Raw genomic sequence first — 26,706 nt, 5'->3', positions numbered from 1 at the left:
GAACTGATCAAGTGACCTCATGTTACTGCTGCAGACAGTTTACCGTTTTCATGTCCCTCCCTTGGACTCTTTAAGAGTTTCAGCTCTTTCTCAATCTGTGGTACCCAGACTTGCCCCTGGGACTGGAGGTGAGGCTGCCCCGGGAAGACGCTGGGCCTGGTGCCCCCCTGCCGCCCCCAGGACAGGCTCTCCCTCCTGGCTTCCAGGGCACTGCTGACTTAGGCCCACCTGGCAATGGACCAGGACCCTGGGGCCCTTCCCACAGCTGCTCTCCATCTGCACAGCCAGAGTTACCCATCCCAGGTGTGGAATCTGACATTTTCTTGTTAAACTCTGTAGTTGGCAATTGCCCAGTTCTCTGATTTGTCCAGGTCTCTCTGCAAGGCCTCTCTGCCCTCGAGGGAGTCGACAGCTCCTCCCAGTTTAGTGTCCTCAGCAGACTAATTAGCCCTTTGAGTCCTGTGTCCAGGTTGTTAAGAARTTGAAATGAGCTTGGCCAAGAATGGAGCCCTGCAAAACCCCACTAGTGACTGGTGTCAGCCCAATGTCACCCCAGTCACTGTCACCCTTTGTGCTCAGCCTGTGGGCCAGTTGCTCACCCACTGAGTAACACAGTTTTCCAGCTGTGGGCTGCACATTTTGTCCATAAATTTGACTCAGTTTCCCTCTTCTTAATGCATTCACAGCAATGTTGGTCCAAAACCTATTTTTAAGTTACTTATTCCTAGATASTTGTTATGGAATCCTAAGTCACATTAATTTAATAGTATTGCTATTACCAACAGAGTCTGCAAGATTTTGCAGTGTTCACTGGAACATAGAGAGCTTTGGGATCACAGATTCTAATTGGAGGGTCTGTATTGCTGCCCTGGCCTGTATAAGTAGATCAATGAAAGAAACATGCAAGCAGATTCCAATGTACAGCTCATATTTCACAGAAATCCAAGCAAGTTGCCTTTAAAGAAGTGCCTTTCTCCTGAAAAYGTTGGCACTAGGTCTCCAGAAGGGCAAGAACCTAACAAAAGTTAAGTCCAGAGGGTAGTGAGGTACAGAATTAAAAGGTTGTGATGGAAAACTCAATCTCCCTCTTTCCCTTYCCCATCAGTGACTTGCTTTTCCCCACAGTCACCTGAATTTGTTCCTTTTCTGTTGGAAGCAAATGCTGTAACGGGAGCGTGCAGCTTTGCTGTGCCTCATGGCAGCTACACTCCTGTCCCAGCAGCTGTTCCAGCCTGCAGTGCCTTAAAGTGGGCTTGGGATTTGGGRCATAGATGCTGTTTGCCCAAATTTGGACCTCAGGAAGTAACTTGGTCAGAAAATRCAGAGAGAATTTCTAATGCAGCAGCAGCACTGGGCTGGCTTGAAGGTTACATCACAGCAGGGGGGAGTGGCTGGTTAGGTGTTGTAGCATGAATCCCCACTTAGATAATTTGTTTGGAAAATGGGAATTCTTGTTTAGCTTCCACATGCAGCTTTTGGGGGTTTGAAAGCRCATCTCCACCCTCCTATTAGAATGCACTGCCCCCCCGGAGTGGCCATGGAAGGACATCCAACCCCTCTGCCATGCTCAAGGTGAGACCCCACCTGCAGAGCTGCTCCAGCCCTGGGGCCCAGCACAGGAAGGACATGGAGCTGCTGGAGAGAGCCRAGAGGAGGCAGCAGGATGGTCAGAGGGATGGAGCAGCTGTGCTGGGAGGAAAGGCTRGGAGAGCYGGGATTGTTCAGCTTTGGGCTGAGCTYATTGTGGCCTTGCAGGGCCTGARGGAGCCCACAGGAACCATGGAGAGAGACAATTTCCAAGGRYTGGGGGGACACGACAAAAAAGGAGTRCCATAGAATGGTTTGGGTTGGAAGGGGACCTTGTAGATCATCTTCTTGTTCCAACCTCCCTGACATAGGCAGATACACCTTCTGTTATCCCAGATTGCTCCAAGCCCTGTCAAGCCTGGCCCTCAACACTTGCAAGGCTGGGACAGCTTTCCTGGCCAGCCTGTGCCAGGGCCTCCCCACCCTCACAGAAATTTTTCCYGATATCTGATCTAAACGTACTCTCCCTTATTTTGAACCCACTTACCCTTGTTGTGTCACTCCAAGCTCTTGTAAACAGTCTTCCGCCATTTTTACTGTACTTCCTGGTAGTAGAAAGCCACAGTTAGGTCACCTGAAGTCTTTCCAGCCTTTCCTCCCAGTAGAGCTGCTCAGAGATGATCCCTCTGACCATCCTGCTACCTCCTCTGGGCTCTCTCCAGCAGCTCCACGTCCTTCCTGTGCTGGGCCCCAGGGCTGGAGCAGCTCTGCAGGTGGGGTCTCACCTGAGCAATGGGGCACAGGGGCACAATCCCAATCCCTTCCCTGCTGCCCATGCTGGGCTCAGTCCCAGGCCCAGGGGATTCTGGGCTGGGGCAAGACCAGCTCTTCCAGGGCTGCTCCTTCTGCTCATCCCCAGCCTGGATTGATCCCATGAACTACCCTGGCTCAAGTGCAGCACTTGGCTTTGTTAAACCTCATGAGKTTCCCATGGTGCACTTCTTGAGCTTGTCCAGGTCCCTCCAGAGGGCCCCATCCCTCAGAAGTTTAACYKGCACCCTCAGCTTGGTGTCACCTGCAAAGCTGCTGAGGGTGCTCTTGATCCTTTGGTCATTAATGAAGATATTAAGTAACACTGTTTCATTAATGAAGTTAAGTGACACTGGTCCCAGTAGGGACCCCTGAGGGATGCCAGTGGTCATTGATGTGCATCAGGACACTGAGTTTTTGATCACTATGCTCCAGATCATCCAAACAGCTGCTAATGCACTTAACAGTGCACCTGCCAAATTCTTCAGTCTGGAGAGAAGGATGTTCTTGGGACACTGTGTCAAATACATTACAGAAGTCCAGATAAATGCCATCTGTAGCTCTTCCCTTACCCACTGATGTAGTCACTCCACCACAGAATGTCACTACATTGGTCAGACTGGATTTTCCCTGCRTGAAGCCATGCTGGTTGTCAYAAATCAGTTCCCTRTCCTCCATGTGCCTTAGCAGAGCTTCTAGGAGGGTTGTTCCATCATCTTCCCAGCACAGAGAGGAGGTTGATAGGGTGGTAATTTCCAAAATCGTCCTTTCTTTTCTTCTTCAAGGGAATGGCTTCTCACTGCCAGAGGGCAGGGTTAGATCAGATATTAGGAGATTATTCCGTGGGAGGGTGGGCAGGCCMTGGCACAGGGTGCCCTGAGAAGCTGTGGCTGCCCCTGATTCCTTTGAGTGCCCAAGGCCAGGCTGGACATTRGGGCTGGGAGCAGCCTGGGACAGTGGGAGGTGTCMCTGCCATGGCAGGGGTGGCACTGGATGATCCTTAATGTCCCTCCCGACCCAAACCATTCCATCACTATAATACTGCTTGGAAAGAGCTGTGTTCCCTTTGAACCTGTGTTGCTGACCAAGTAGATTTGGGTTAATTTTTTAAAGAAGTGTTGTTTTATCACTTAAAGTGRCTCCTGAGAGGAAGAAAAGAGAGCTGGTAGTGTGTGCTGTGTGCGGTAGCTCAGTGAATCAGGCATAGTTTGCAAATTTAATAGTTTTGTACTTCTCTCCATGTACTTCACAACTACTCTGGAAGGATTATTTAAAATGCAGTCTTAAAAATGTTTACAAGGTAAATGTCATTTTTTCTAGATGTAGACAAAAATGCTGTGAAAAATAGTACTCCATCTACAAAGAGGAGCTCTACTGGTGAAGATGAAATTCCTAGAAAAAAAGCAAAGAAAAACAAGAAGCACAAAAGCAAGAAGAAGAAGAAAAAGAAGAAGAAAAGGAAGAAAGAGAAAAAGCATAAAAAGCAACCAAAGGAATCCAAGTTGAGTGCACATCCTGGAGAACCTGCAGATGTGCAGCCAGCTCCTCACTTGATGCCGGAGCAGTCCAGCTCCCAATTGAATGTACAGCATGGAGTGTTTGCAGATGCAAACTTGGCTGGCCACGTGCAGCCGGAACTGTGCTCAAAACCAACTGAGGGGCTTGATAACCAAGCTTTAGGACTTGTTTCTCATTCAATGACTGATTCTCAGCAACCTGCAGAAAGTCTTGGAAGTGTGGAGGGAACTTTATGTGCAACAAATTCCCCATTTAATTTAGAAAGTATCCAGTCTAATATCCCAGAAAATACTAGTATAGCTCAAACTAGAATTTGCACTAGCGAAGAACAAACTCAGTCCCATGAAAATATTTATCCTGTAGCTATTAATGCCAGTGTTGTTGATACTGGAAATTATACTTGGTCCAGCATCCCATCTGGAATTGTGAGTAAATCAGAGATTCAGAAAGATTCAGTAGAAGCATTAAGAGATTCAGATGTTACTCTGAAATCTCCAAGCATTGGGGAAGTAAAAACTTCGCATGCAGCTCTCGAGCCTGAGACCATGGAGGTGATGACTTATTCAGAAGCATCTGTGCAATCAGTGTCTCAGAGGGCAGCACAGGCGTTCGAAACGGCATCAGCATCCGTGTCTTTGGCAAGTGGTGTGACAGCAATTCCATCATCTGCAAATTGGGCACATCCAAGTGCTGTGACTGTAGCTCACACCACTGTGGCTGGGCAAGAAGTGAAAATTCCAGAAACAACTGAAAAATCTCTGCATATGGGAAATGTGAGAAGTGTCGAGAGATCTTTGGAGCTGGGGGGTGTGAGCAGAACTTTGGAGACTACCCTGCCACCCTCAGTTATATCTGGGAATATGAACACGGYTCAGGGCAGCCCCATGGAGGGTTCCAGTGTCCTGAAAGCTGCTGTACCTTTGCAACATCCTTTGACAATGTCTGCAGCCACCCCYGTGACCCACGTGGAAATAAAAAGTGCCAAAACACCCCCGGGACCAGGAGCTRTTGCAAAAATGATGGATATCGAACCAGGTATGGGAAATGTGAAAGCTTTGGAAACCACCGCGGAACCTGTGGGTGTTGCAGCAAAAGATGTCAGAGCTGCTCATGAAAGTCTTCAAGGCAAAAATGTGGAAGKTATCACAGGCCCTGCAACAGCTCTGGGTGCATCAGGAATGTTCCTGCAACACAGAGTCTTGACAGAAACTAGTGTGAGCAGAAGCCAGGGATCTGCACTTCCAGCAGGATTGACTGGTGTGAATGTGGTTGCAGAGGCAAAAGGTTTAAGAGCAACTTCAGAACCCGCAGCAGTTGTACAGACCTTCATTCCCCGAACAGTTCCAGAAGTCCAGATGGCAGAGGGTTTTAGAAGTCCACAAGCAAAAGATTCAGAAGGTACTTCATTGCTGAGAGAATCGAGACCTGAGGGTGAATCAAATGTGAGAGATTTGGCCCCTGCCCTGTCTTTGCAGATGGAAAACACACAAGGTCCAGGAGGAGTCCTGAGACCAGTGGCTGTGGTGGAAGCAAAAACATTTACAACAGCTTCAATGTCCTTACAAGTGCAAGATGTGAAAGCTTCAGAAGAAGCTGTGCATTGTGGGGATGCTGCAAGTCCAGGACTTCATGCCTTAGAAAGGACTCCTGAACCTGTGGTTGTGCACGAAAGCGTGGAACCAATTAGAGAGGCCAAGGCATCAGCAGGAGTGATGTCATGGCAAACCACAGCAGAGAGGGAGCCTCTCCATGCAAACCAAACAGAGAGTTCCATCATTTCACAGTCACAGGTCATGACACAAACGAGAACCTCACAAACTGAGGTTCTGAGGGAGAGAAAAGATTYGGAACTCACTCCAGAACTAGAAATGAGGAGCAGAGACACAATCCTAGAACCTGTGCAAACTTCAGAAGCCAGTTCAAAATCTGTTCAGGAACAAGTAGGTCATTCAGCAGCAGTATTGGAGTCTTTGCCCAGAGTGGAAGAAAACAATATGGCTTTGGGGATACCAACAGAACTGATAGATATGCAAACTCAGGGATCTGCCATAGAACATGGAATTGCAGCAAAGAGGACCAGCACACAAAGAAATGAGCCCTCAGAAATGGAGAAAGCAAAATATGTGGAGCCAGCATCAGATGCTGGAGGAATAAGTTGGTTGGAGAGCATCCAGGAGTCTTCAACAGTAGAGGTGAAAGRTTCTGGAACAGGTAAAGAGCATGCCATGGATGATGCTTCAGCAGCTGTTCCAGAATACTTGCAGTCTGAAAAGCAAGAAGAGCTTCGAGSAGTTCTCGAGGCAAAATCTACTGCAGAATGGAAGAGTTCAGAAGAGGCTCCAGAAATCTTGGTTGCCTCTGAAGCAGTTCCAAAACCAGAGGATATGAAAGGCCTGGAAACAACACAGGAGCATAAAATGTCAGATGAGGTACAATATGTAGAAGGAGAGCAGAGTCAACAGGTGGAGGATATGCTGATTGAGAAGGAGGATGTGGAGCAGACTCAAACATCTGAGCCTTTAGTAGCAGAAACAGCTTTTAGTTCTTCACATGCAGCAGAAGGAAAAGATTCAGCAGGGACTCCTGTGGCAGAAAAAGAAGGTTTGGAAACAGCTTCTCAGACTGATGCAGAGCTGAAAGATGCAGAAGCAGCTGTACAGTTGGAGGCAGAGATAAAAGATTTGGAAGCAGCTGTGGCACCTGAGACTGATGCAGAAGCAGGTCCAGAAGCTATAGAGGAAGGCCAGTTGGAAGACACTCCAGAGGCTGAGGATGTCAAAGAAGCAACTCCAGAAGAGGACTCAGAGAAAAGAGATTCAGAAACCTCTGATGTGCAACCTGATGTGGCAGCACGGATGAAGGAGACTCTCATGAGGCTTGAGAATGTTATTGAAAAAAGCAGCCATAGAACCAGTGAGAAAAAACATGATTCAAAGAAACAGAAAAGGAGCCGTTCCAAGTCTCAGTCCAGGTCTAGGAAGCGGAAGAAAAAATCAAGGTCGCGTTCTACTTCCAGGCGTTTGACCTCTAAAAGAGCACGTTCTAGGAGCAGAAACTATTCTGTTTCCAGAAAAAAGCATTCCAAATCTAGGTCCCGGTCTGTGGAGAAGAGAGAGAGAAGAGTGTCTTCCCGGCGGTCCAGGCGCAGACGTTCCAGGTCATCTGACCATTACAGGTCTAAATCCAGATCAGCAGAAAAGAGATTGTCTTCTGGGAGGTCCAGACGGAGACGCTCCAGGTCATCTGACCACTACAGGTCTAAATCCAGGTCAGTGGAGAAGCGATTGTCCTCCCGAAGGTCTGGACGCAGACGTTCCAGGTCGTCTGACCGCTACAGATCCAAGTCCAGGTCACTGGAGAAGCGAYTGTCCTCCCGAAGGTCCGGGCGCAGACGTTCCAGGTCTTCTGACCGCTACAGGTCTAAGTCACGGTCAGTGGAGAAGCGATTGTCCTCCCGAAGGTCTGGACGCAGACGTTCCAGGTCTTCTGACCGCTACAGGTCTAAATCCAGGTCACTGGAGAAGCGATTGTCATCCCGAAGATCCGGGCGCAGACGTTCCAGATCGTCTGACCGCTACAGATCCAAGTCCAGGTCACTGGAGAAGCGACTGTCCTCCCGAAGGTCTGGGCGCAGACGTTCCAGGTCTTCTGACCGCTACAGGTCTAAGTCACGGTCAGTGGAAAAGAGGTTGTCCTCCTGGCGATCTCGCCGCCGACATTCCAGGTCTTCTGATCGTTCAAGATCTAGATCCAGATCTTCAGAAAAGGGAGGTGGCAAAGAATACTCCTGGAGGTTCAGAAATCGGTCTGGTTCCTCTGATCGTTCAAAATCCAGGTCAAGATCTGTTGAGAAAAGAGGTCGCAAGGCATCTGTACGGAGGTCCAAACGTCAGCGCTCAAAGTCCTCAGATCGTTGCAAGTCTCTGTCCCGGTCAGTAGAGAAAAGAGATCGAAAGCAATCATCGCGCAAGTCTAAACGTCAGCGCTCCAAGTCCTCTGACAAGTCTAGGTCCAAATCAGTGGAAAAAAAGAAGGAATCCTCACGAAAATCAAAGCGTCGCCGCTCAAAATCTTCTGAACGTTACAAGTCTAGGTCTAAATCTGTCGAAAAAAAGCGCAAGGAGTCTTCAAAAAAATCCAAAAGGAAACGTTCCAAGTCCTCTGACAGTGTTAAGTCAAGGTCCAAATCTGTAGACAAAAAAGATAAGTTATCGTCAGCAAAGTCCAGCAACAAGCATGTGGAGTCTTCTGAACTTCAGGAGTCAGCCAAAGGTCTTGATGAAGTTGTTCCTGAATCTTCTGTTGGAAGTGAAGGTAAATCCTCTAATGGTCCCACATCAGTAGCTTTGTCTGATGAAGGAGTAAACGGCCCAGTGCTGCCACCATCATTTGGAAGTTCCAAAACTTCAGGGAGTCTTGAGAAAAGCTCATCTGCTGATAAAACAGCAGATCTGCAGCATTCTGCCACATCTGAATTTAATACCTCCAAAACTGCAGATGACCAGGAAATGAGATCCACATCTGTGGAAAAAATGCAGGATTCAGAGCTGTCTATGACATCTGAAAATGGRTCAACTGAAAAAACAGCAGCTCTGGAGTCTTCACTGCTACATGAACTTCCATACTCCACATCCAAGTCAAGATCCTCATCTGTTGAAAAAAGGGGAGATCTACAAACTTCTTCAGTAGCAGAGTTCCATCGCTCTGGATCCCGTGAAGATGAGTCCAGAACTGTGCCTCTCAGAGAAGTAGAAGGTCCCGAGCTTCCTCCATCACTTAAAAGAGACATGCAGTCATCTTCTCTGGTGTCTGAAGGTGGGCTCTCTAACTTGTCTGGTGGTCATGAATCACGAGATACTCCTGGTGAACACACACAGCTTCCCCAGGTTCTGCAGGTACCTGAGCATCGGTCTTCTCAGCTGGCTGACAGCCCTGGAGCTGTGGAAACTCAGAGGCCTTTCCTGCCGCCTGAAATGATCCGCCCCGTCATTCCTGATGGCTGTGAGTCAGGCCAGATGCAGGAGCCTTTAGCTTCTGACTTCATGTCTCCTGATGGACATGGATCAGGATCCAGCTGTGCTACACCAATAGAGGAGCTTCCATTGTCTGGAGGCGAGTCCTTTAAGTCACCGCATGGAAATGAACAAAGATTTTTGTCTGTTGAAAAAGTCAAGGCTCCAGATGTTTCCCTCACATCAGTGTGTGGTTCTGTTGAGGTGTCTGCAGACCTTGTTTCAGTGTCTTCTTTTGAAGTTCATGAGTCCAGATCATCTGTTGAAAAAGGTTTAGACGGTCCAACACTTCCACAGGTCGTTGAGATTGACTGTTCCAGATCTTCAGAAATTCATGAGTCGAGGTACCTGACTGGTAAAATAGACGGTGCAGGATCATTGGTGATGTCTAAAAGTGGGATTCCCATATGCCACGATGGCCACAAAGCAAAATACAATTCCTTTGAGCAAACAGAGAGTGCAGAACTGTCAATGGCCGCTGAGCTCCAGTGTTCCATCTTTCCTGAAGGCTATAAATTGACACCTGCTGCAGTTGAAACAGTGGAGATCCAGAAGGCTCCCCTCTCACTGGAAAGTGGGTTCTCCGTGTCTGCTGATGGTTGTGAATCAGTGGGTGCACCTGAAAAACCGCAGCCCTCAGGGACTGCTCTGACCTCAGAAGATGGGRTTGTGCTGTTGCCCGACAGTCATGAAATGAGACCCATCCCTGCTGAAAAAGTAGAGATGCTGAATTCATCAGAACTGAAACACCGTGCTTCCCCTGATGGCTACAAACTGAGATCTGCCTACAGTGAAGAAATACAGGTGCACGAGCCCTCTGGGATACTGGARAGCAGGTGTTCTGTTGCCTCTGATGGTCATGAATTGGCATCCACCCATTTTAAAAGAGCTGAGGAGCCTTCACAAGTGTCAGAAAATGAGTACACAATCAGACTTGATGGCCCGGAGTTGACATCAACCCCTGCTAAAAAAGCAGAGTTGCAGAAGCTTTATCAGATGTCTGAAGAAAGAGGTCTGGAGTCCATCGAGAGCCAGGACCTGCGATCACTCTCTGCTGAAAACACCCAGGTGCAACAGCCTGCTCTGGTGTCTGAAAATGAATGTGCTGTGTCCTGGGTGGGCCAGGAGTTGAGGTCTCCTGAGAAGGCAGAGATGCAGGAGGCTGTGGTTCCTGACAGTGCTGTGTCTCCTAAAGATCACAGATTGCAGCCATTGGTGGCTGGACAACCAGAGGTGCGGGAGTGTTCTCTGCTGCCTGAAAATGAATATGGTGTATCACCTGGGGKCCAGGAAGTGACAGCCAGCCCTGCTGAGAAGGAGGCGCAGGAGCTTTCTCTGACACCTGGCAGTGAATATTCCATCTTCCGTCAGGGTCGTGTACTGCAGTCTGGCCTYGCTGAAAGCACAGCAGTTCAGGAGCCAGTGCTGGTCCCAGACAGTCAATACACTGCATCTCCCAAGGGGCAGGATTACATTGAAAAAACAGAGGTGCAGGAGAGTACTTTGCTGTCTGAAAATGAGTACGAGGTGTCACCCGAAAGGCGTCATCTGAGATCGAGTCCTGTTGAAAAAGAATTGGAGGAGCCTTCTGAAGCCTCTGAAAGTGAAAGTTCAATATCCACCGATAGCCAGGAGTTGCAGTCTGCYGTTCCTGGAAAAACAGAGGTGCAGGAGTTGTCCTTGTCGGAAGGTGAATGTCCCATGACTCCTGAAGCTCAGGAACCRCAGTCCAGCCCTGCTGGAAGAGTACTGTCCCAGGAACCTTCTCTGTCACCCGAAGAGTACGAGTTGAGATTGGCACGTGCAGAGAAAACAGAGGGTGTGGATTCTGCTTTGACAGCTGAACGGGACCATCTCTTCTTCGAGAGCCAGGAGGTGAGTTTCACCTCTCTTCAGAAAGCAGATGTACCAGAGCATTCTCCAACACCTGAAAATGAACATGGAGCATCCCATGATGGGCAGGAGTTGAGATTCACCACCGATGGAAAAGTAGATGGTCTTGAACCTGAGACACTGAATGATAGAGCCTCCATGTCCCCTGATGACAGTGACTTGAAATCCATCCCTGTTGAAAAAATAGATCATGCAATGCCTTCTTTAATGCCTGAAGGTGGGTGCTCGGTGTCTCCTGACAGCTACAGTGTGAGATCGGGCCCTGGTGAAGAAACGGGGGATCTGGAGCCCTCTTTGAGATCTGAGCGCAGATACTCCACATCCTCCTATCAGGAAGGTCATGAGCTGAAGTCTCCCATGGAGGAAGAGGGTCTGGAGTCCTCTGTGACTTCTGAACATAGACGGTCTGTGTCCCCTGAGGGCCATGACCAGAGATCTACTGTAGATGAAGAAATGGATGATCTAGAGAGGCATTCCACTTCCCCTGATGAGCATGAGTCAAGATCTAGCACTGGTGAAGAAGCAGAGGATCTGGAGCAGCCTCTGACAACAGAACGTAGGTGCTCTGAGTCCTCTGATGAGCGTGAGTCAAGGTCAACCACTGGAGAAGAGGCAGAGGATGCAGAAGCCTCCTTGGCAGCTGAAAGGAGAGACTCGGTATCTTCTGACGACCGTGAGTCGAGGTCTGCTGCTGGGGAAGACGTAGAAGATGAGGAGCCCTCTTTGACAGCTGAACGCAGGCACTCCACATCATCTGATGACCGCGAGTCAAGGTCTACAGCTGATGAAGAAGCAGAGGATTTGACAGCTGAGCAGCGCTCTGTKTCTCCTGATGGTCATGAGTCAAGGTCAACCGTTGGCGAGGAAGCGGAGGACCAGGAGCTCTCTTCAACAGCTGAGCGCAGACACTCCACATCTTCAGATGAGCACGAGTCAAGGTCTACTGCTGGGGAAGATGCGGAGGATGTGGAACCCTCCTCGGCAGCCGAACAAAGAGATTCCACCTCATCAGATGAGCAAGAGTCAAGATCTACCGCTGGTGAAGAAGCAGAGGATGTGGAACCCCTGACAGCTGAACACAGACGTTCTGCATCCCCTGATGAGGCTGAATCGAGGTCTACCACTGGTGAAGAAGAAGGAGAAGATGCAGAGCCTTCCTTGACAGCTGAACAAAGAGAGTCCACATCGTCAGAGGAGCATGAGTCAGAGTCTTCCAGTGGTGAAGAGGAAGGAGAGGATGCRGAGCCCTCTTTGGCGGATGAAGATAAGCAGGATTCAGTGCCTCTTGAGCAGACAGAGGAACAGGACTCTTCCTTGGTCCCTGAAAGCAGACGTTCTGAGTCTTCTGAACGTGAAAAATCTAGATCCAAATCTGTCGACAAAGCATCTGACAAAGAGTCTCCACAGAGATCTGTRAGCAGACTCTCAAAGTCTCCTACTCGCCAGAAGAGTCGATCCACATCCGTAGAAAAACCAGCAGAGAAAGAGACCGTGCGGAGGTACAGACGGAGACGCTCCAGGTCCCCGGGCCGCCAGAGGAGCCAGTCCACATCTGTTGAAAAAACAGCAGACAAGGAGCCCTCGCGGAGGTCCAGGCGGAGGCGCTCCAGGTCTGCCGCTCGCCAGAGGAGTCAGTCCAAGTCTGTGGAGAAAACAGCAGACAAAGATTCATCACGCAGGTCGAGAAGCCGACGCTCCAGGTCCTCCCAGCGCAGAACCAAGAGATATGATACAGACTCGCGCTCCAGACGGAATCGCTCCAGGTCAGCAACACGGAGAAGAGCATCCAGATCTCGGTCCAGCTCGCTGTCACGTTCCAGGCACAGGAGGAGGAGCAGGTCAAGGTCGGCGTCACGAAGGCGGCGTTCCTTGTCAAGAGACAGGCGCAAGAGATCTCAGAGAAACAGATCACGGTCTACTGAYAGGAGAAGGAGACGATCTGATTCGAGAGACCGCAGGATATCGCTCCGATTGCGGAGCAGGAGTCGGACCCCTCTGCGCCAGAGGCGGTCACGGTCAAGGGGAAGGAGGCGGAGCTCCAGCAGGTCCCCGATCCGATTGCGGCGCTCGCGGTCCTCGGGGAGAAGGCGTTACAGCAGATCCCCCGACCGGCGCAGGTCCAGGTCCTCAGAATTCTCCAGCAGATCACCCAAACGTCTTACAGACCTGGGTAAGTGAGTGCTTTATTTTTAGTAGTTCCATGTTAGGTGATAGTGGGTGGATTTGCAGTGTCTGATTTTAGCTCTGAAACATTCATAAGGAGTTTCTTGTAAGTCACTCTGTGCATTAGTTTTAGGCAGTAACTTCCAGTAGGAACTTTTATGTTGGAGCAGAATCAAAGCAGAACATTTGAATGAAAGTGTCTTTAGAGCCAGTTTTAACCTTGGTTCTATAGAGCACTTCTACAGAGGTAGCGTGTTGCAGCCWTGAGGAACACTCTGTGTGGCAATAGTAAAGGCCAAGTACTTGAAAGTCAGACAGTTTCTACTTTTCTGAGGATAAAAGACATTTAGGTGCCAGTTGGAGAGTCCCAAGAGCTGTTGTCAGCTGTTCCCAGGACTCTGTCTTGCCTCTTTCCCATGGCAAGAACTTAGAGAGACTTGTTTCTAAAAAGAAACAGCAGATTGGAAAACAAAACAAAGTCTCCTTGTGAGCTGCATCTGTTCTCTGTGCTTGGAGGAAAAGAGGCTGTGCTATGTCCTTGGTAGTGAGTTAGACAAGGAGAAGGGAGGTTTGAACTGGGAGATGAGCTCTTGYACAGCGTGTGAGGAAACCTCCTGTGGTGGACTTGGAATTCTGAACCTTCCAGTCCTGCCTCAGAGTTACCGCGGAAGCCTTCCAATTAGGAAGTTACTTGCAAACTGGCAGAAGGCTTAATTTATTTTAATTTCCTATTTCTGTCCTAGGGCTGTCCTTTTTCCCCTTGTTAAAGCAGAATACTGTTTTATTAACAGTTTTGCATCTAATTGTATTTTAAGCAAGACACATTTTAGTCAGAGCTTGTTTCTCTGTTTGGTGGTTGTTAAGTAGCTTTTGGGCTACATTTTGGGAGGCTTCCTCCAGATTTCAGAGTGCTTTTCAGAGATAGTTAATGAGAGAACTCTTGAAATTTATGCTGTGTAGGAAGGACTCAATATTGCCAAAACTGGAATGAATTAGTGAAGTAAGAGACATCAGAACGTAAAAATGCTGGGTGCTGTAGGTGGGACTGCTGTGGTCTGGGTTACATTGGTGGTTTCACTTGCCTTCTGCACAGACCAGRCTTAAAGTCTGGAGTAACTCAGTACAATTTTAGCTATTTTCACAGACCATGAAAAATGCACTGTGCAGGTTAGATGTTGTTCAGTTAGAAATGCTTCTTTATTATTAAAACAATCTGTAACAATAATAACTTTCCTTRAAAAAAATGGATCTTTATAGACAAAGCCCAGCTACTTGAAATCGCCAAAGCCAACGCAGCCGCCATGTGTGCGAAGTCTGGCGTGCCCTTACCCCCGAGCCTGATGCCTCTGCTGTCCCAGAAGAAGGATGACAAAGCCAACCAGAAGTCCTCAAGAGACACCCTGAAGGAGCTCACTGAGGTGAGGGAGAGCAGCAGCATCAGACCTGACAATAACCACGCTGGGGGAGGTTGTCACTGTGTGCTTGTGTCACCTGGGAGCTGCCTCATGTTCAGAATCCCAGAATTATCCAGGTTGGAAAAGCCCTCCCAGCCCATGGAGTSCYAGCTGTGCCTGATGCCCACCTTGTCCCCARCCCAGAGGACTCAATGTCACCTCCAGCCTTCCTGGGACACCTCCAGGRATGGGGACTCCAAAGCTCCCTGGGCAGCCCCTGCCAAGGCCTGAACACCCTTTTGTACCCTTATTCTCCGCACAGTTCTTTTGAAGTTATCAAAACTGATACTTCTAATTCCATGAAAACAGATGAAATCCAATTATTTTGCTTTTTCTTACTTTCAGTTTTGATTTTGTTCACATTTTGCACAAATAGGTAGTTCTCCCATGGCCATGATGGTATTGGCTAATATGTGTAGAATATCCAGAGTACATGTGTTGAWGCTGTTAGTAAAAGATTTTCTACCTCCTGGTTTAGCAAAGAAAACCACTTTTTTTGATAGAAATAGTCTTTGTGTACTTGAGTTGAAAATTCAGGTTTACTCAGAGCTGACATTTTTCTGTTTTCTTATTTTTCAGAAATGCAAGAAGATTGCTCAGAGCACTGATGATGTGATAGTGAACAAGCCTCATGTTTCTGATGAAGAGGAGGAAGAACGTCCTTTCTATAACCATCCTTTTAAGCTGAGTGAACCCAAACCTATTTTCTTCAATTTAAGTGTAAGTGGTACTTATATTTTAATGCTTYAAATCCTTATAATTAAATTATTTTAAAATAATGCAAATAATTTTACAGACATTTATGAGGGGTTGATAATCTTGGTGAAATTGGGAGTATTTATCAGTTTAAAGAAACACTCCCAATTCCGTCAAGATTTAATCGGTAATCTTGGTGAAATCGTGTTTTTTTCAATACATCTGGRAATCAAATGCTTTGAAGCTTGGATTAGAATTTTTTTTAAGTTTTGTTTGATTTTGCGGTGGTGGATGGGGTTTTTTGGGTTTTATTTTTGGGGGTGTTTTGTGCCCGTGAAAGTCTGTTCTGATTTTGCAGGGTATAAAGCACTGAAAAAGCTTTAGCATGCTCAGTAAAGATAGAAATAACATTCCTATTTTTGAGTCTAAATACATATACCTTGGAGTATACACAAAACAAGCAGTAATACACATTTACATAAAGTGTAAGGTAGAAATTGATTTAAGTTTTATGTTGTATTGTTAGAAAAGGCTACAATGAAACTCAAGAAACCTTGGAATTCTTCCAAGCTCTGAGGAGGAATGTTCCATGGTGGGGATGGGCTGCTCTGCCCCTTGCCCATGTTTTTGACCTTTTTAGTTTTGCTCTTTCTCTGTCCTAGCCTTAAAACCATTGCTATCCATATTYCTGGGAATTTATCCAATATTATGCATTACTGCCAGCTGTGTTTGCCTCTTGGGAGGGAAGCTGGCAGGGCTTTCTGTAGGTTTTTATACCTTAAAAACACCAAGGAAAACAAGGCCGTCGATATTATCTGCTCGGAGACTCAGGCTGCTGCTGAAAAYAGCAGAAAACTAGAAACCCAGATATTGAGAGCTACTTTCTCTCCACTSATATGGAGCTTTTGATCACTGACAATGTTTTTCTTGCCCAGGATTTTTACCTTGGAGCTTTCTGTACAAAATACCTGTGTGGCAGATAGAGATGGTTCTTGTTATGATGGGGTCAGTTGGAAGAAGRGGGATTTGCTGATTTGGGGATGCTGGAGTTGATTTAAGGGATTTTTCATCTTCTCTTATAGTGCCATTTGTGGGTCACTTGTGTGGTTTTGAGGCTGTGCCAAAATGATAAATTATAAAGGCTTATTGCTCTGTAGTAAGAAGGATGAATGTTCCATAAAAAACAAATCCCAGGTGTTGGCAACAAAACCACCTTGACTCTTGTGTGTTTTCAAGTCTTAATCATTTCTCATTTTATTTCTTTCAGACTCCCAGCATAAAACCAGCACCACCACCCCAACCAAAAAACCAGGTCAGCCTATCCAAGGAATTTCCTGTTTCCTCTGGGTCTCAGCATAGGAAGAAGGAGGCAGACAGTGTGTATGGAGAGTGGGTTCCCGTGGACAAAAACGGCAAAGACGATGGCAAGGATGATGTTTTCCCCAAGCCAGCCATTGAGGTAAGGAAGGCAAGGAAAGCATATAATATAAGAAAACCAAAACCATCACCTGGGCAGTCTGGTACTAAATTGGAGTCTGGGAAAAAGAAAAAAAAAAAGGCACTTAAAAAGGTAGTGCCTAACACTACACTGAGCTGAGGAGCTGTGCTCTGCAAATTGGGGATGCTCATGTGGGCAGTGGTGGCAGCAGCCTGTATCCATCCTGATTCTGGCAACTGGTGACTTCTTGGTCTCAATTTAAACTGTAGCTGAAAGATGAAAAAATTGCCTTGTTCAGTTTTGTGCAGAGGTTAATTAATAATACCTTGAGACTTGCACAGTAATGTATGTAGCATTAATGAAAATTGTCCAACAATCTTAAAAAGTCAGTAGTTGCTAAAACTGTCACTTCCTGTGGATGTATTGATTTTTTTAGCTCTCCACTCACTTTTTCTCCCATGGTTGTTTTGCACGTAGCCTTCCAAAGGAGAATCTCATTGTGTGGAGAATAAACTAAAAAAACCAAAGCAAATGTTTTTCCCCTTGAAATTTCTTCCAAAGAACATTTTGAGGGGGGGGKTTGTAAGTAAGTAAATTAAATATTTAGGAGAGGTGTTCGTTTTTTTTAAGTTAATGTTACCTTGCTGCACCCAAAGCCTTGTTCTCACACCTTCTAAAGCCGGACCACAAAGGCTTCTCATCAGTTTCTGACAAAGCCATCTCGGCACATGGTGCATTTTGTTTCTCAAGACCTTTCTGGTATTGTTCAGTTCACTCCCTGAGGTGCAGAAGGAATTTTCTTCTGGGTCTTTCACAGCACTAAAAGCACAGAGAATATAACTTAACCAGCGTTTTCATGGAATCCCTCAGAATTTGATGGTTGGGCACCCAATTCCTTGTTCCTCAGCACAGGTGGAAGCTGCACTTTGGTCTCTCTTGCTCCACTAAAACACTGAGATGTTTGTGCAGAATGTCATTCGCAGTTTCATTGGAGTAATCTTATTTAATTTAATATAACTTCCTTTCCTTCCTGTTGTGTGTATCTTTATAAAAGCCTGTAATTATGCTGTCTGTTTTTATATTTTGTAAATAAATATTTTTATTTGCCATTACCTTAACTTGGTTTGTGTTAAGGGTGATTTCAGGGGTGTTAGCTCACGGCAGGCTGTACCATCTCCTGGGGTTTGGCAAGTCTTATTTGGGAAGTGCAGGTAGCAGAATTGCTATGTGTTTCTCCAGGGAGTCTGACAGGTAACACAGTGCTTCTCTGCTTCATTCTTTCAACCTTCAGGAGGACTTTGTGGTGGAAATGGCTCCCTTGGAGCAACATGAGGGCGCATCAGCTCCATTGCTGGGGGGAGTAGAGAGCTGGGGCTGCTTGGAGCTTTAGGAAGTTTCACCTGGAATTGACCTCCATTCATTGTTGCTAATTTTGAAATACTGTGACAGTTCTGATGCAAGTGTTGACATTAAACCCCACACAATTGGTTTTATATCTGTGGTTTTATTCACATAATAGTTACAGGCTTAGACTGAAATAACCGTCCTAATACCTTACAGCTTGTTTTAATAAAACCTGATGCCTTGAAGTAGTTGTGTGTGGTGATAGGAGATGGAGGGGAAGGTCTGGAGCTATCTGAAGGCTCAGCATGTCTGTAGCAGCAGAGACCTCTGAGGAAGAAGTGTTTGGAAGTGTAGAGTGGCAGAGCTGGATTATCCAAGGTGAGAGAAGAGAAGCTGTTGGGACCTAAGGATGCAGTGAATACATTCATGGACCTCCAGAGTGAAAAAAAMCCTGCTTTTTATTGTCAGCCACACCACATCCTGCTGGCTTCAGTGTTTGTGGTTTGTGGGGGCAGGCTTGAGAAGGGGGATCAGCCAGGAGAGCTCTGGGGGAGAACAGCCCCTCACTCCAACTATTTGCCTTGACTCGGTAATAACAACAACTTCTCATACTTCAAGCAGAGATTTTTTTTCAAGATCCAAAGCTGTCATCGAGTGTCTTGATATAAAACAGAGCCCTGCTGGTCTCCAAAGTGGTGCCTGGCCATTGGGGAGCTGTTTGGGAATTAACTCTGCAGGGAGTGTTGCTAGGCCCCAGTCCGGTAAAGCACTAATACACCTGTTCGGCATGGCAGTAATCACACTGTGCTTTCATGGACTGCTTCCATGCCTTTGTGTATTGCTGGATTGAAACTTTTGGTGAGTAGAAGAACTTTTATTTATCTCCTGGACCAGTTTACAAAAGAGAAAATTAAATAATTATTTTAAGTGTGTGTGAGAAATTAAAAAACTCAGCCAGTGTGCATTTTAAACAAGCATTTTTACATCTATGCTGTTGCGTGAGGGGATTGTTAGATAATATTTTAATTACTCCTTTTTATGCTCTGTGTAACAAGAAATAAGCGCTGAAGTTGGTCCAAAGACACCTGGGACTTGGGGGATTTTAGCTCTGTCTTGGTTGGTGCCAGATATTCCAGCAGTGTTCTTCCAACAGAAACACCTTTTGTCCTAAGCACCAGCAATCAACCCCACATCTTAAAATCAAATTAGTACAGCACAAAAGCAATTCTTGGTGTTTGATGGCATTGCAGATACTCATCTCTGTCTTTACCTTTCAGTATTTACTAAATTGACCAGTTTCCTGGGTCAGKGGTTTGTGGTTTAACAGTGTTTGTTTTGTCAGCTGAGGCAATTTTAAGTGAGTTTCAGTTTCTCCTGCCARTTCTTCAGTACAGAATGTGTGAGAGGCCGAGGTGGTGAGATACTGACAATAGAAGAGAGAGGGTTTCCATGAAACAAATGAAAATGAAATTCGAATTAACCCATCACTCTGATGTGTGTGTGCCAGCTCCTGTTCTGATWATTTGGTTTCTTCTGTGCCTCAAACAGTTCCAGCTTCTGTCATATCTGAAAGAAATTCCATTTGTCTTTACACACTCATCCCTTTCTGCTCTCCAAGCAGAGTGATCCATACACATCCTTTGAGGAACAGGGCGCAAGGATTTTAGAGAAGAGCTGCACACCAGCCAGAATTCGTTAAATTTTTACAGCCCCAAGTGTTCTGGATTCCTCTCCCCATGGCTTTGCCCAGAGTGAAAGTTTGCAGTGTGGTCCCTCMTGTGTTCTGTTTTCACCACATCACTCTGCAACTTGTTTCAAATCTGTTCTTTGTATTTTAGTGTAGTTCAGCAGCACGGGTGTAGATAATTCTTTCCAAAACAGTGGATTTTGTGAGCTCACAGCCTCAGAATCCCTGAGGGGTGGAAAAGCCCTCCCAGCCCATGGAGTSCCASCTGTRCCYGATGCCCAYCTTGTCCCCAGCCCAGAGCACTCAGTGCCACCTCCAGCCCTTCCTGGGACACCTCCAGGGATGGGGACTCCAAAGCTCCCTGGGCAGYYCCTGCCAAGGCCTGAGCACCCTTTCCATGGGCAAATTCCTCCTGGTGTCCACCCTGAGCCTCCCCTGGCCCAGCCTGAGGCCGTTCCCTCTCCTCCTGTCCCTGTTCCCTGGAGCAGAGCCCGACCCCCCCAGCTGCCCCCTCCTGTCAGGGAGTTGTGCAGAGCCACAAGGTCCCCCCAGAGCCTCCTTTGCTCCAGGCTCAGCCCCTTTCCCAGCTCCCTCAGCCGCTCCTGGGGCTCCAGACCCTTCCTTGCTCCCTTCTTTACTTTTGATTCAGGCTGAAGATGAAAATTTGAAACACTCAAGTCTAGATTGTGGAATACATCTGATTCATGCTGGAATTATTTTACACCGACAAGTTTTAGTGTGATTTATCAGGAGAAGCTCATATGAGCAGCTCTGCTTGAATTTTTGGTTAAATTGCWTTTAATTCTGTTGGTTAAGAAGATCTCATTGAACAATTAAATGTTTTTCTATTACACACCACATTTTTTTTTGTGATGAATAGTTTTTAGATAATCAATCATCAGATACTTTGTGTGTACAGGTGATTTTAGATTACCAGGATGTTATAGTTTAAATTCAGATTTGTCTTTGTTCAGGAAAGGTGATCTTGTATGGATTTAAGTAGTCCCAGGATTTTCATCACGTTTATTTCTGTATCAAACCAACTATTCACTGTATATCCCTACTTGGTAGCACTGATTGTCCAGCAGCTTTTTCCAGCTCAACTGGACATTGCTGTGCTCTGCTGTATTTTTACAARTGCTCTTTTTCCTCCTAGTGTGTGGACATCACCACAGCCATGAATGACAGGGCAGTGGCCCAGAAAAGGCTCAATGAGAACTCCTTTGACTTGGAGGCCATGTGCATGTTGAATCGGGCACAGGAACAGGTAAGCTGGGGGCTTCCAGCAGCATTTTGGGGAACTTAAAGAAAATCAGTGTGTCCCTTTCATGGCAGCTGAGTTTTCTCACTTGTTTAAGTTTGGMAATCCAGTTACGGGCCCATGTTTCAAACTTCCGCCTTGGTTTTGCAATTCCTAACTCTCTGCTTGCATTTATGAGTTTTGATGAGCTSCTTTGTGTATTCCATGTTTTCACCCTAGTCACTCCAGAGTTTCAAATTTATTTTTCTTTAAATTTTATTGTAATTCAGTAGTACAGAAATAGGTAATTCTTTTCCAAAACAGTGGATTCAACAGTTTTGAGGCTGAGTAAACCATGAACTTGCTGGAGTTGGAACTCAGGCTGCAGGGTGACCCTTCTCACTTTTGGGAGAACCTGCTTTYATCTGAGTGTCAGTGAACACACAGAATATCAACAGAATGAGGTGAAAATCGTTGAGAGACTGCAGAGAGTTGCAAAGGAAAATGTGGAAGTGTTAATTTTGTTCTTACACTGGGTTTTGCTGTTGCAGATCGACGCCTGGGCTCAGTCCAACTCCATCCCTGGGCAGTTCACGGGTAGCACTGGAGCACAGATCCTGTCCTCGGACGAGCTCACCAACAGCGGTCCCCAGGCGTGGATTCGAAAGGTAGCAGTGCCACAGACACTCCTGTCTCACCAGCACACTTCACAGAGCACTCCAGGACTGCAAAATGCAAACTGAGTGCCCTTAGCCCTGTTCAGGGCTGTGCATGTGCCCAGTGCAGCGGGCTGGGCTCAGTCCCTGGGTGGGACAAGTCCAAGCCCTTGGTGTCACTGAGGTTTTGATGGTGCCCAGCGAGACACAGCCTGCCCTGCCACTGCCAGGACACTGCTGGTGCTGCTGTGCTGGCAGTGGCAGATCCATCACTGCCTCCCTGGCACTGGGACACATCAGGCAAGGTTTGATGCTGGTGTTGAAGTCAGCAATTTTGGTATTGGCTTCAGTGAACCGAGTCCCAAACTGCCTTTGTGTTTGCCTTGGTTCTCTCTGATCRCTCCTTTGCCTCTCTCTGGATCACCAGGGTTTTCTGGGAACCAGGATGTGGAAGATTAAGACAGGAGTTGCAGTTCCTGAGTTCCCGTCACCCTGCTGTGTGTATCTTTGATGCAATAGTTACTCTCACTGCAGGCTGTCACAGACTGATCTCGGGCTGTGGCGTGGCCTCCATCTGCGTGTTTTGTACATTTTGTTACTCAGGCTGCATCTCTGCCAACGAACACTGCTCTGCTGCTCTGACAGGACGCAGAGCTGAGGAATTCAAGCAATATCCACCTTCCAGGCACTGGGAATAATGAGTTAAGCTGGTCAGTCTTACAGGCGATGCAGTTGAGTCTGTTACCAGCTTGGGTGAGGACACCTTCCAAACAGGTGACCTTCCAAGGTCAGATTTGAGGTTTAGGTGGAATTTTCCATAAAAGTTGGTGTTAACACAAAAGACTGGAATTATAATATCCTAAAAATAGGAATATTTTTGCTAGGATTCAGAAACTTGTTTTTCTGCTTCATATAGCCAAGCAGTGCAGAGAGCCGGGGAACAAAGATTTGAGTTACTTGCCAGATGGGAATCTTTTGGGATCTTGTYGGTGTTAATGCAGAATGTACAAGATAAAGACTGATTTTAGCAATTATGAACTTCTGAGATTGTAGGTAAAAGTTGTTTTCGATGAAGGCACTCCTTGTACCTGGCAGAAGAATTTAGAACTGTGAGCATGGGGATGTGTTGGTGAGGAAGGAGCTCTTCCACTGGGAGGTTTGGGAAGGAGATGAGCAGAGCTGGGGTTGGTTCTCCCTGTCTGCAACACCTGAGTGGGTTCCCAAGGCCATGGGAAGGAGGGAGCAGCTCTGAGCAGCTCTTTCCCAAACCTCCTTGCTGGGATCTCCTGTGTTGTCAGTGACTGGAGTGCCAGGTGTGTTTTCYCAATCCTTTAACTTCACTGTGGGATCTGCTTAAAAAAACCCAACTAAACAAACCTAAACAACAGCCAAAAAACCCAAACCCAACAAAATATACTTAATAGAAAATGGGAGAAGAGCGTGGACWGTGCTTGTGGACACAACTGCTGCGAGGAGCAGAGCAATGTTGGAACATTTGGTTGGATCTGGGAGTCAGTGGGGCAGCAGCAGCTCTCCTGTCCTTCCCAGAGCTGGGAATGTGCTGTGTTAGCAGTGCAGGCTCTGGGGTTGGGCACAGAGGAGGCTCCTGCTGGGAGCAGGAGGGGTTGTGGCTGAGGAAGGCGAATCTTCTTTCTGCTTTGGCATTCCTTAGCTGCACTCCTGCTCTGCCAGGTTCCSCCTCCGTGACAGCCCAGAGCTGCCCTGGAGCGCCCTGGGGGTTCGGGAATGCTGTGGCCACAGGAGGATTTCACAGGAAGAAGCAGGGATGTGGTTCTGAATCCATGTTATCTTTCTCTGGGACAGAAATGCAAACCACCCATGAAATGCAAAGTACTGTCTGTGTGTTGTTTGGACACCTGAAATTGTGGAACAGTTATCAGTTATTAAGTGTAGCACTGAGGAGTCAGGCTTGTGCTCCCTTTTTTTCCTAAAAATTGCATCTTGATGTTAAAAAATCCTGGTGTTTTTCATTAGGGCCAGGAGTTGGACGTTGATCCTTGTGGGTTACTCCAGCTTGGGATATTCTGCGTTTCTGTGATTTTTCTCTGCAAGCAGGGCAGCAGAGTTCCTTGGGGGATGTTGTGTCTGAATTAATGCTCATTTCTGGCTGAGGCTGTTCCTGAAGGCATTTCCCTTGTGGAATTTGCTGTGAGAGGAGCTGTGAACCATCCAGTAGAGATGGAGACCATGTCAGCCACTGAATTTGGGTCCCGTGAAATAAGGAATTAGAACGAGCACAGACACTGGGTGTGACAGAGGTCATCACAACACCCAGGACGTGGAATGGGAGAGCTGTGTCAGGAGGGCAGGAACAGGAAGGAACTTGGGGATTTGTTTGCTGAGCTCTGTCTTCACTTTGCATTTCGTGGATTTCACCTTTTTTGTCCTTTCCCAATGACTCTGGAGAGGTAATATGCACTCAAACCAAACTCTGCCTGGAATCTCAATTTGGGAATTAGGAACTGCAGTGATTCATGCGGAGCACTGGGGTGGGGAGGCCAAGTAGGAATAAGGTTTATGTTTTTAATTCATGGACTGATTCATGGTGTTGATGTGSAGGGCCTGAGCAGGGTCTATAAAGGAATGATGTGATGTTAGATATAAAACATTTAGAAACACTATCACCTTTCCCTTTTGGAAAGTGGCTTCTTTTCACTTTGTCGCCATCAGTGTAATCAGTTCACAAACGTGACTCATCTTTTCTGAAGGTTGCTTCTATTTTTACTCCCTTTTTCCTTCCAAACACACTGTGCTGCTGAAGAAATGGCAGAGCAAGTGGTCATACATTTCTTGTTTTTCTAAGCAAATTCTGTTGAGGTCATTGACTACCCCTTTCCCAGACTCACCACTTGSTTCTGGATTTATCAGTTTAATTCTGGAGCCTGAACTTGCTCCCCAAACCCGGGGYTGTGCTCACAGGGAGGCCCTGGGAAGCTGCTGGGTCAGTCACTTGTGCTGATCTCTGGGGTGCAGAAAGTTCTGGAAAGTGCAAGCCTTCCTTCCATTCTTCCCAGGCACAGCAGAGCAAAGCTCCTCTCAGGGTGGAAGTAAAGCTGAGTCTTGTGGCTGCCCCTTGCAGCTTCCCCTGGCCACTCAGGCAAACCTGGTGTTCCTGCTGCGAATGAGGAGCTTTCCTTGGGAGCCAGGGGCACCTGGCAAAGCAGAACAGCTCTGTCCTCATTAATGAGACTGGATATTGGGCAGGAATTGTTCCCTGGGAGGGTGGGCAGGCCCTGGCACAGGGTGCCCAGAGAAGCTGTGGCTGCCCCTGGATCCCTTTGAGTGCCCAAGGCCAGGCTGGACATTGGGGCTGGGAGCAGCCTGGGACAGTGGGAAGTGTCACTGCCATGGCAGGGGTGGGATGGGATGATCCCTAAGGTCCTTCCTCCCAGCCCAGACCATTCTGGGATTCCATGATCCCCTAATAAATGGGTTCTATTGGACTCGTTCTCCCCAGTCCCCTAACTGCTGTTTTTTCCAGCCATTCCTCCAGTGCAAAAGCTGAGAGCAGCAGCTGCAGGTGCTTGGGAACACAGGGCTTGTGAGGCTTCTGCTGGGATTCTTTAGTGAGGGATTCCTCCTCCTGTGGGTGGGAAGGAATGTGGCTGCTGCTGAAAGGACCAGAGCATCTTCCTGTTCAGCACCCAGCCCAAATGCCCTTCCTCAGGATCTCCACYGGGTGCCACAGGGATCAGATCTTGATCAGAGCTCCAGGAGCGTTTGGACAGCACTCCYAGGAATGCACAGGATGGGATTGTGGAGTGTCTGTGCAGGGCCAGGAGCTGGACTTGGATGGTCCTTGTGGGTCCCTTCCCACTCAGGAGATTCTGTGCTTTAATGGGAAATTCTGCTGCCTGACAGCACAAGTTTTTCCAAAGAGATGCTTGTTCCCAGGACTTGAACTTCTTGGAGTTCTAAGCAACCTTTAGTCCAGCCCTGTGCTGTACCTGAACTGCCACCTCCCGCCTTCAAGGCTTTGGTGTCTTTCTTCCTAAATTGTTGCTCCACAGAATCAGCCTGAAGAACAGGAATAAAGYTAATTAAAACTGCTGAAACCCTCTGAAGGAATCAGGCTTTGCCTTCTCCTTAAAGCAAGTGTTGACACAAGAATGTGTCTCTTTARTGTCTCCATGTGCCGGCAGAATGGAAGAGGAATTTCATGTAGTTTAATGCTCAAAATACAAGGAAGACAGCGTTAAACTGTCCTGCAGGCTCCCTCAGTTTGAGATTAGTGAGTGAAAGAGAAATTATTTTGTACATAATGAGGTAATTCTGACAGCAGTAACCAAATGCTCAAAAACCTGGGGTTCTTGTATTCCATCCCCTTCAACTGGTGTCTGCAAAGCTCCAGAGCTCAGGAGTTTTGGGAGACTCAGCCTTGGATGGTTTTTAAAATGCAAACAATTGTGCCACTTGCTTCCCTGCTTTTGTGAACATTCCTGTTACTTGTGTGGTTTCCAGTAAATTCCAAACCCAGCACCAGTTTTACCCCACTCACTAAATCRTGGGCTGAGGAAAGTTGTCATTAAATTATAAAAATACAATGGACAGGTGGCATTAGAGGTTTATATTCACTTTATTAAAAGAAAAAAACCAAACCAGGATCAAATGCAGGAACCTTTTCCTTGCTGCAGACCTTTGCTTCCTCYGTGACCTGAGTCCAAGTGGGCTTCTCCTGGCACTTTTCCCATTGGTATCAGAATTCCTTCCTTTAGCCTTTCAGTGGGATGCACAAGCATTTGTGTGTTCTGGGATGAAATTACTAATAACAAATTTCTAAGTTGCTGTCCTGGTTCTGTTGGACACATTTAGAGTCAGTAGAGTGTACAAAAYTCCTGCTGAAGTTCCCTGCCAGGATCCTGAAAGAGGTGAAAAAACTGCCCTTTGGAATGTAGAGCTTTGCATTTGCAGCTTTTGGAGGTTGTTCAGGCTCTGGTAATTCCTCTGTAGGAACTCATGAAACTYATGGCTTGGATTTTTCACCAGGAACAGGATGTTTTGGTTCTGTTCTGTCCTTCAGCCCTGAGTCAGGACAYGTCCAGGTGTGTTGGGAAAGCCGTGTGAGCCTGCAGTGACCTCAGCAGGAGCTTGCGCTGTGTCCTTTGTGAACTGAACACACACCCGGTCAGGGATCCCAAATCCTGCCCTGCCCAGCAGAGCCAGCCCTACTCCAGGGCATCCCAAATCCTGCCCTGCCAAGCAGGAGCCAGCCCTGCTCCAGGGCATCCCAAATCCTGCCCTGCCAAG

The 26,706-nt window shown here is 47.2% G+C and overlaps 1 protein-coding gene across 2 annotated transcripts in view; it reads left to right on the top strand.

Moving 5' to 3' along the window:
• Positions 1-26,706, top strand: part of SON (SON DNA and RNA binding protein) — a 35,862-nt gene that overhangs the window by 2,563 nt on the left and 6,593 nt on the right. For both annotated transcript variants that reach the window (XM_057383321.1, XM_057383322.1), the window contains exons 3-8: positions 3,658-12,930; positions 14,181-14,341; positions 14,957-15,097; positions 16,341-16,532; positions 20,699-20,809; positions 21,334-21,450. In XM_057383321.1, coding sequence (XP_057239304.1) covers positions 3,658-12,930; positions 14,181-14,341; positions 14,957-15,097; positions 16,341-16,532; positions 20,699-20,809; positions 21,334-21,450 — 9,995 coding nt within the window. The remainder of the gene's footprint in view (positions 1-3,657; positions 12,931-14,180; positions 14,342-14,956; positions 15,098-16,340; positions 16,533-20,698; positions 20,810-21,333; positions 21,451-26,706) is intronic.

Source organism: Malurus melanocephalus, unplaced genomic scaffold (assembly GCF_030028575.1).
Source record: "Malurus melanocephalus ecotype Western Australia unplaced genomic scaffold, MMel_1.1 scaffold_623, whole genome shotgun sequence".
In the NCBI taxonomy this organism is placed as follows: domain Eukaryota; kingdom Metazoa; phylum Chordata; class Aves; order Passeriformes; family Maluridae; genus Malurus; species Malurus melanocephalus.
This window is presented reverse-complemented; position numbering and strand designations above follow the sequence as displayed.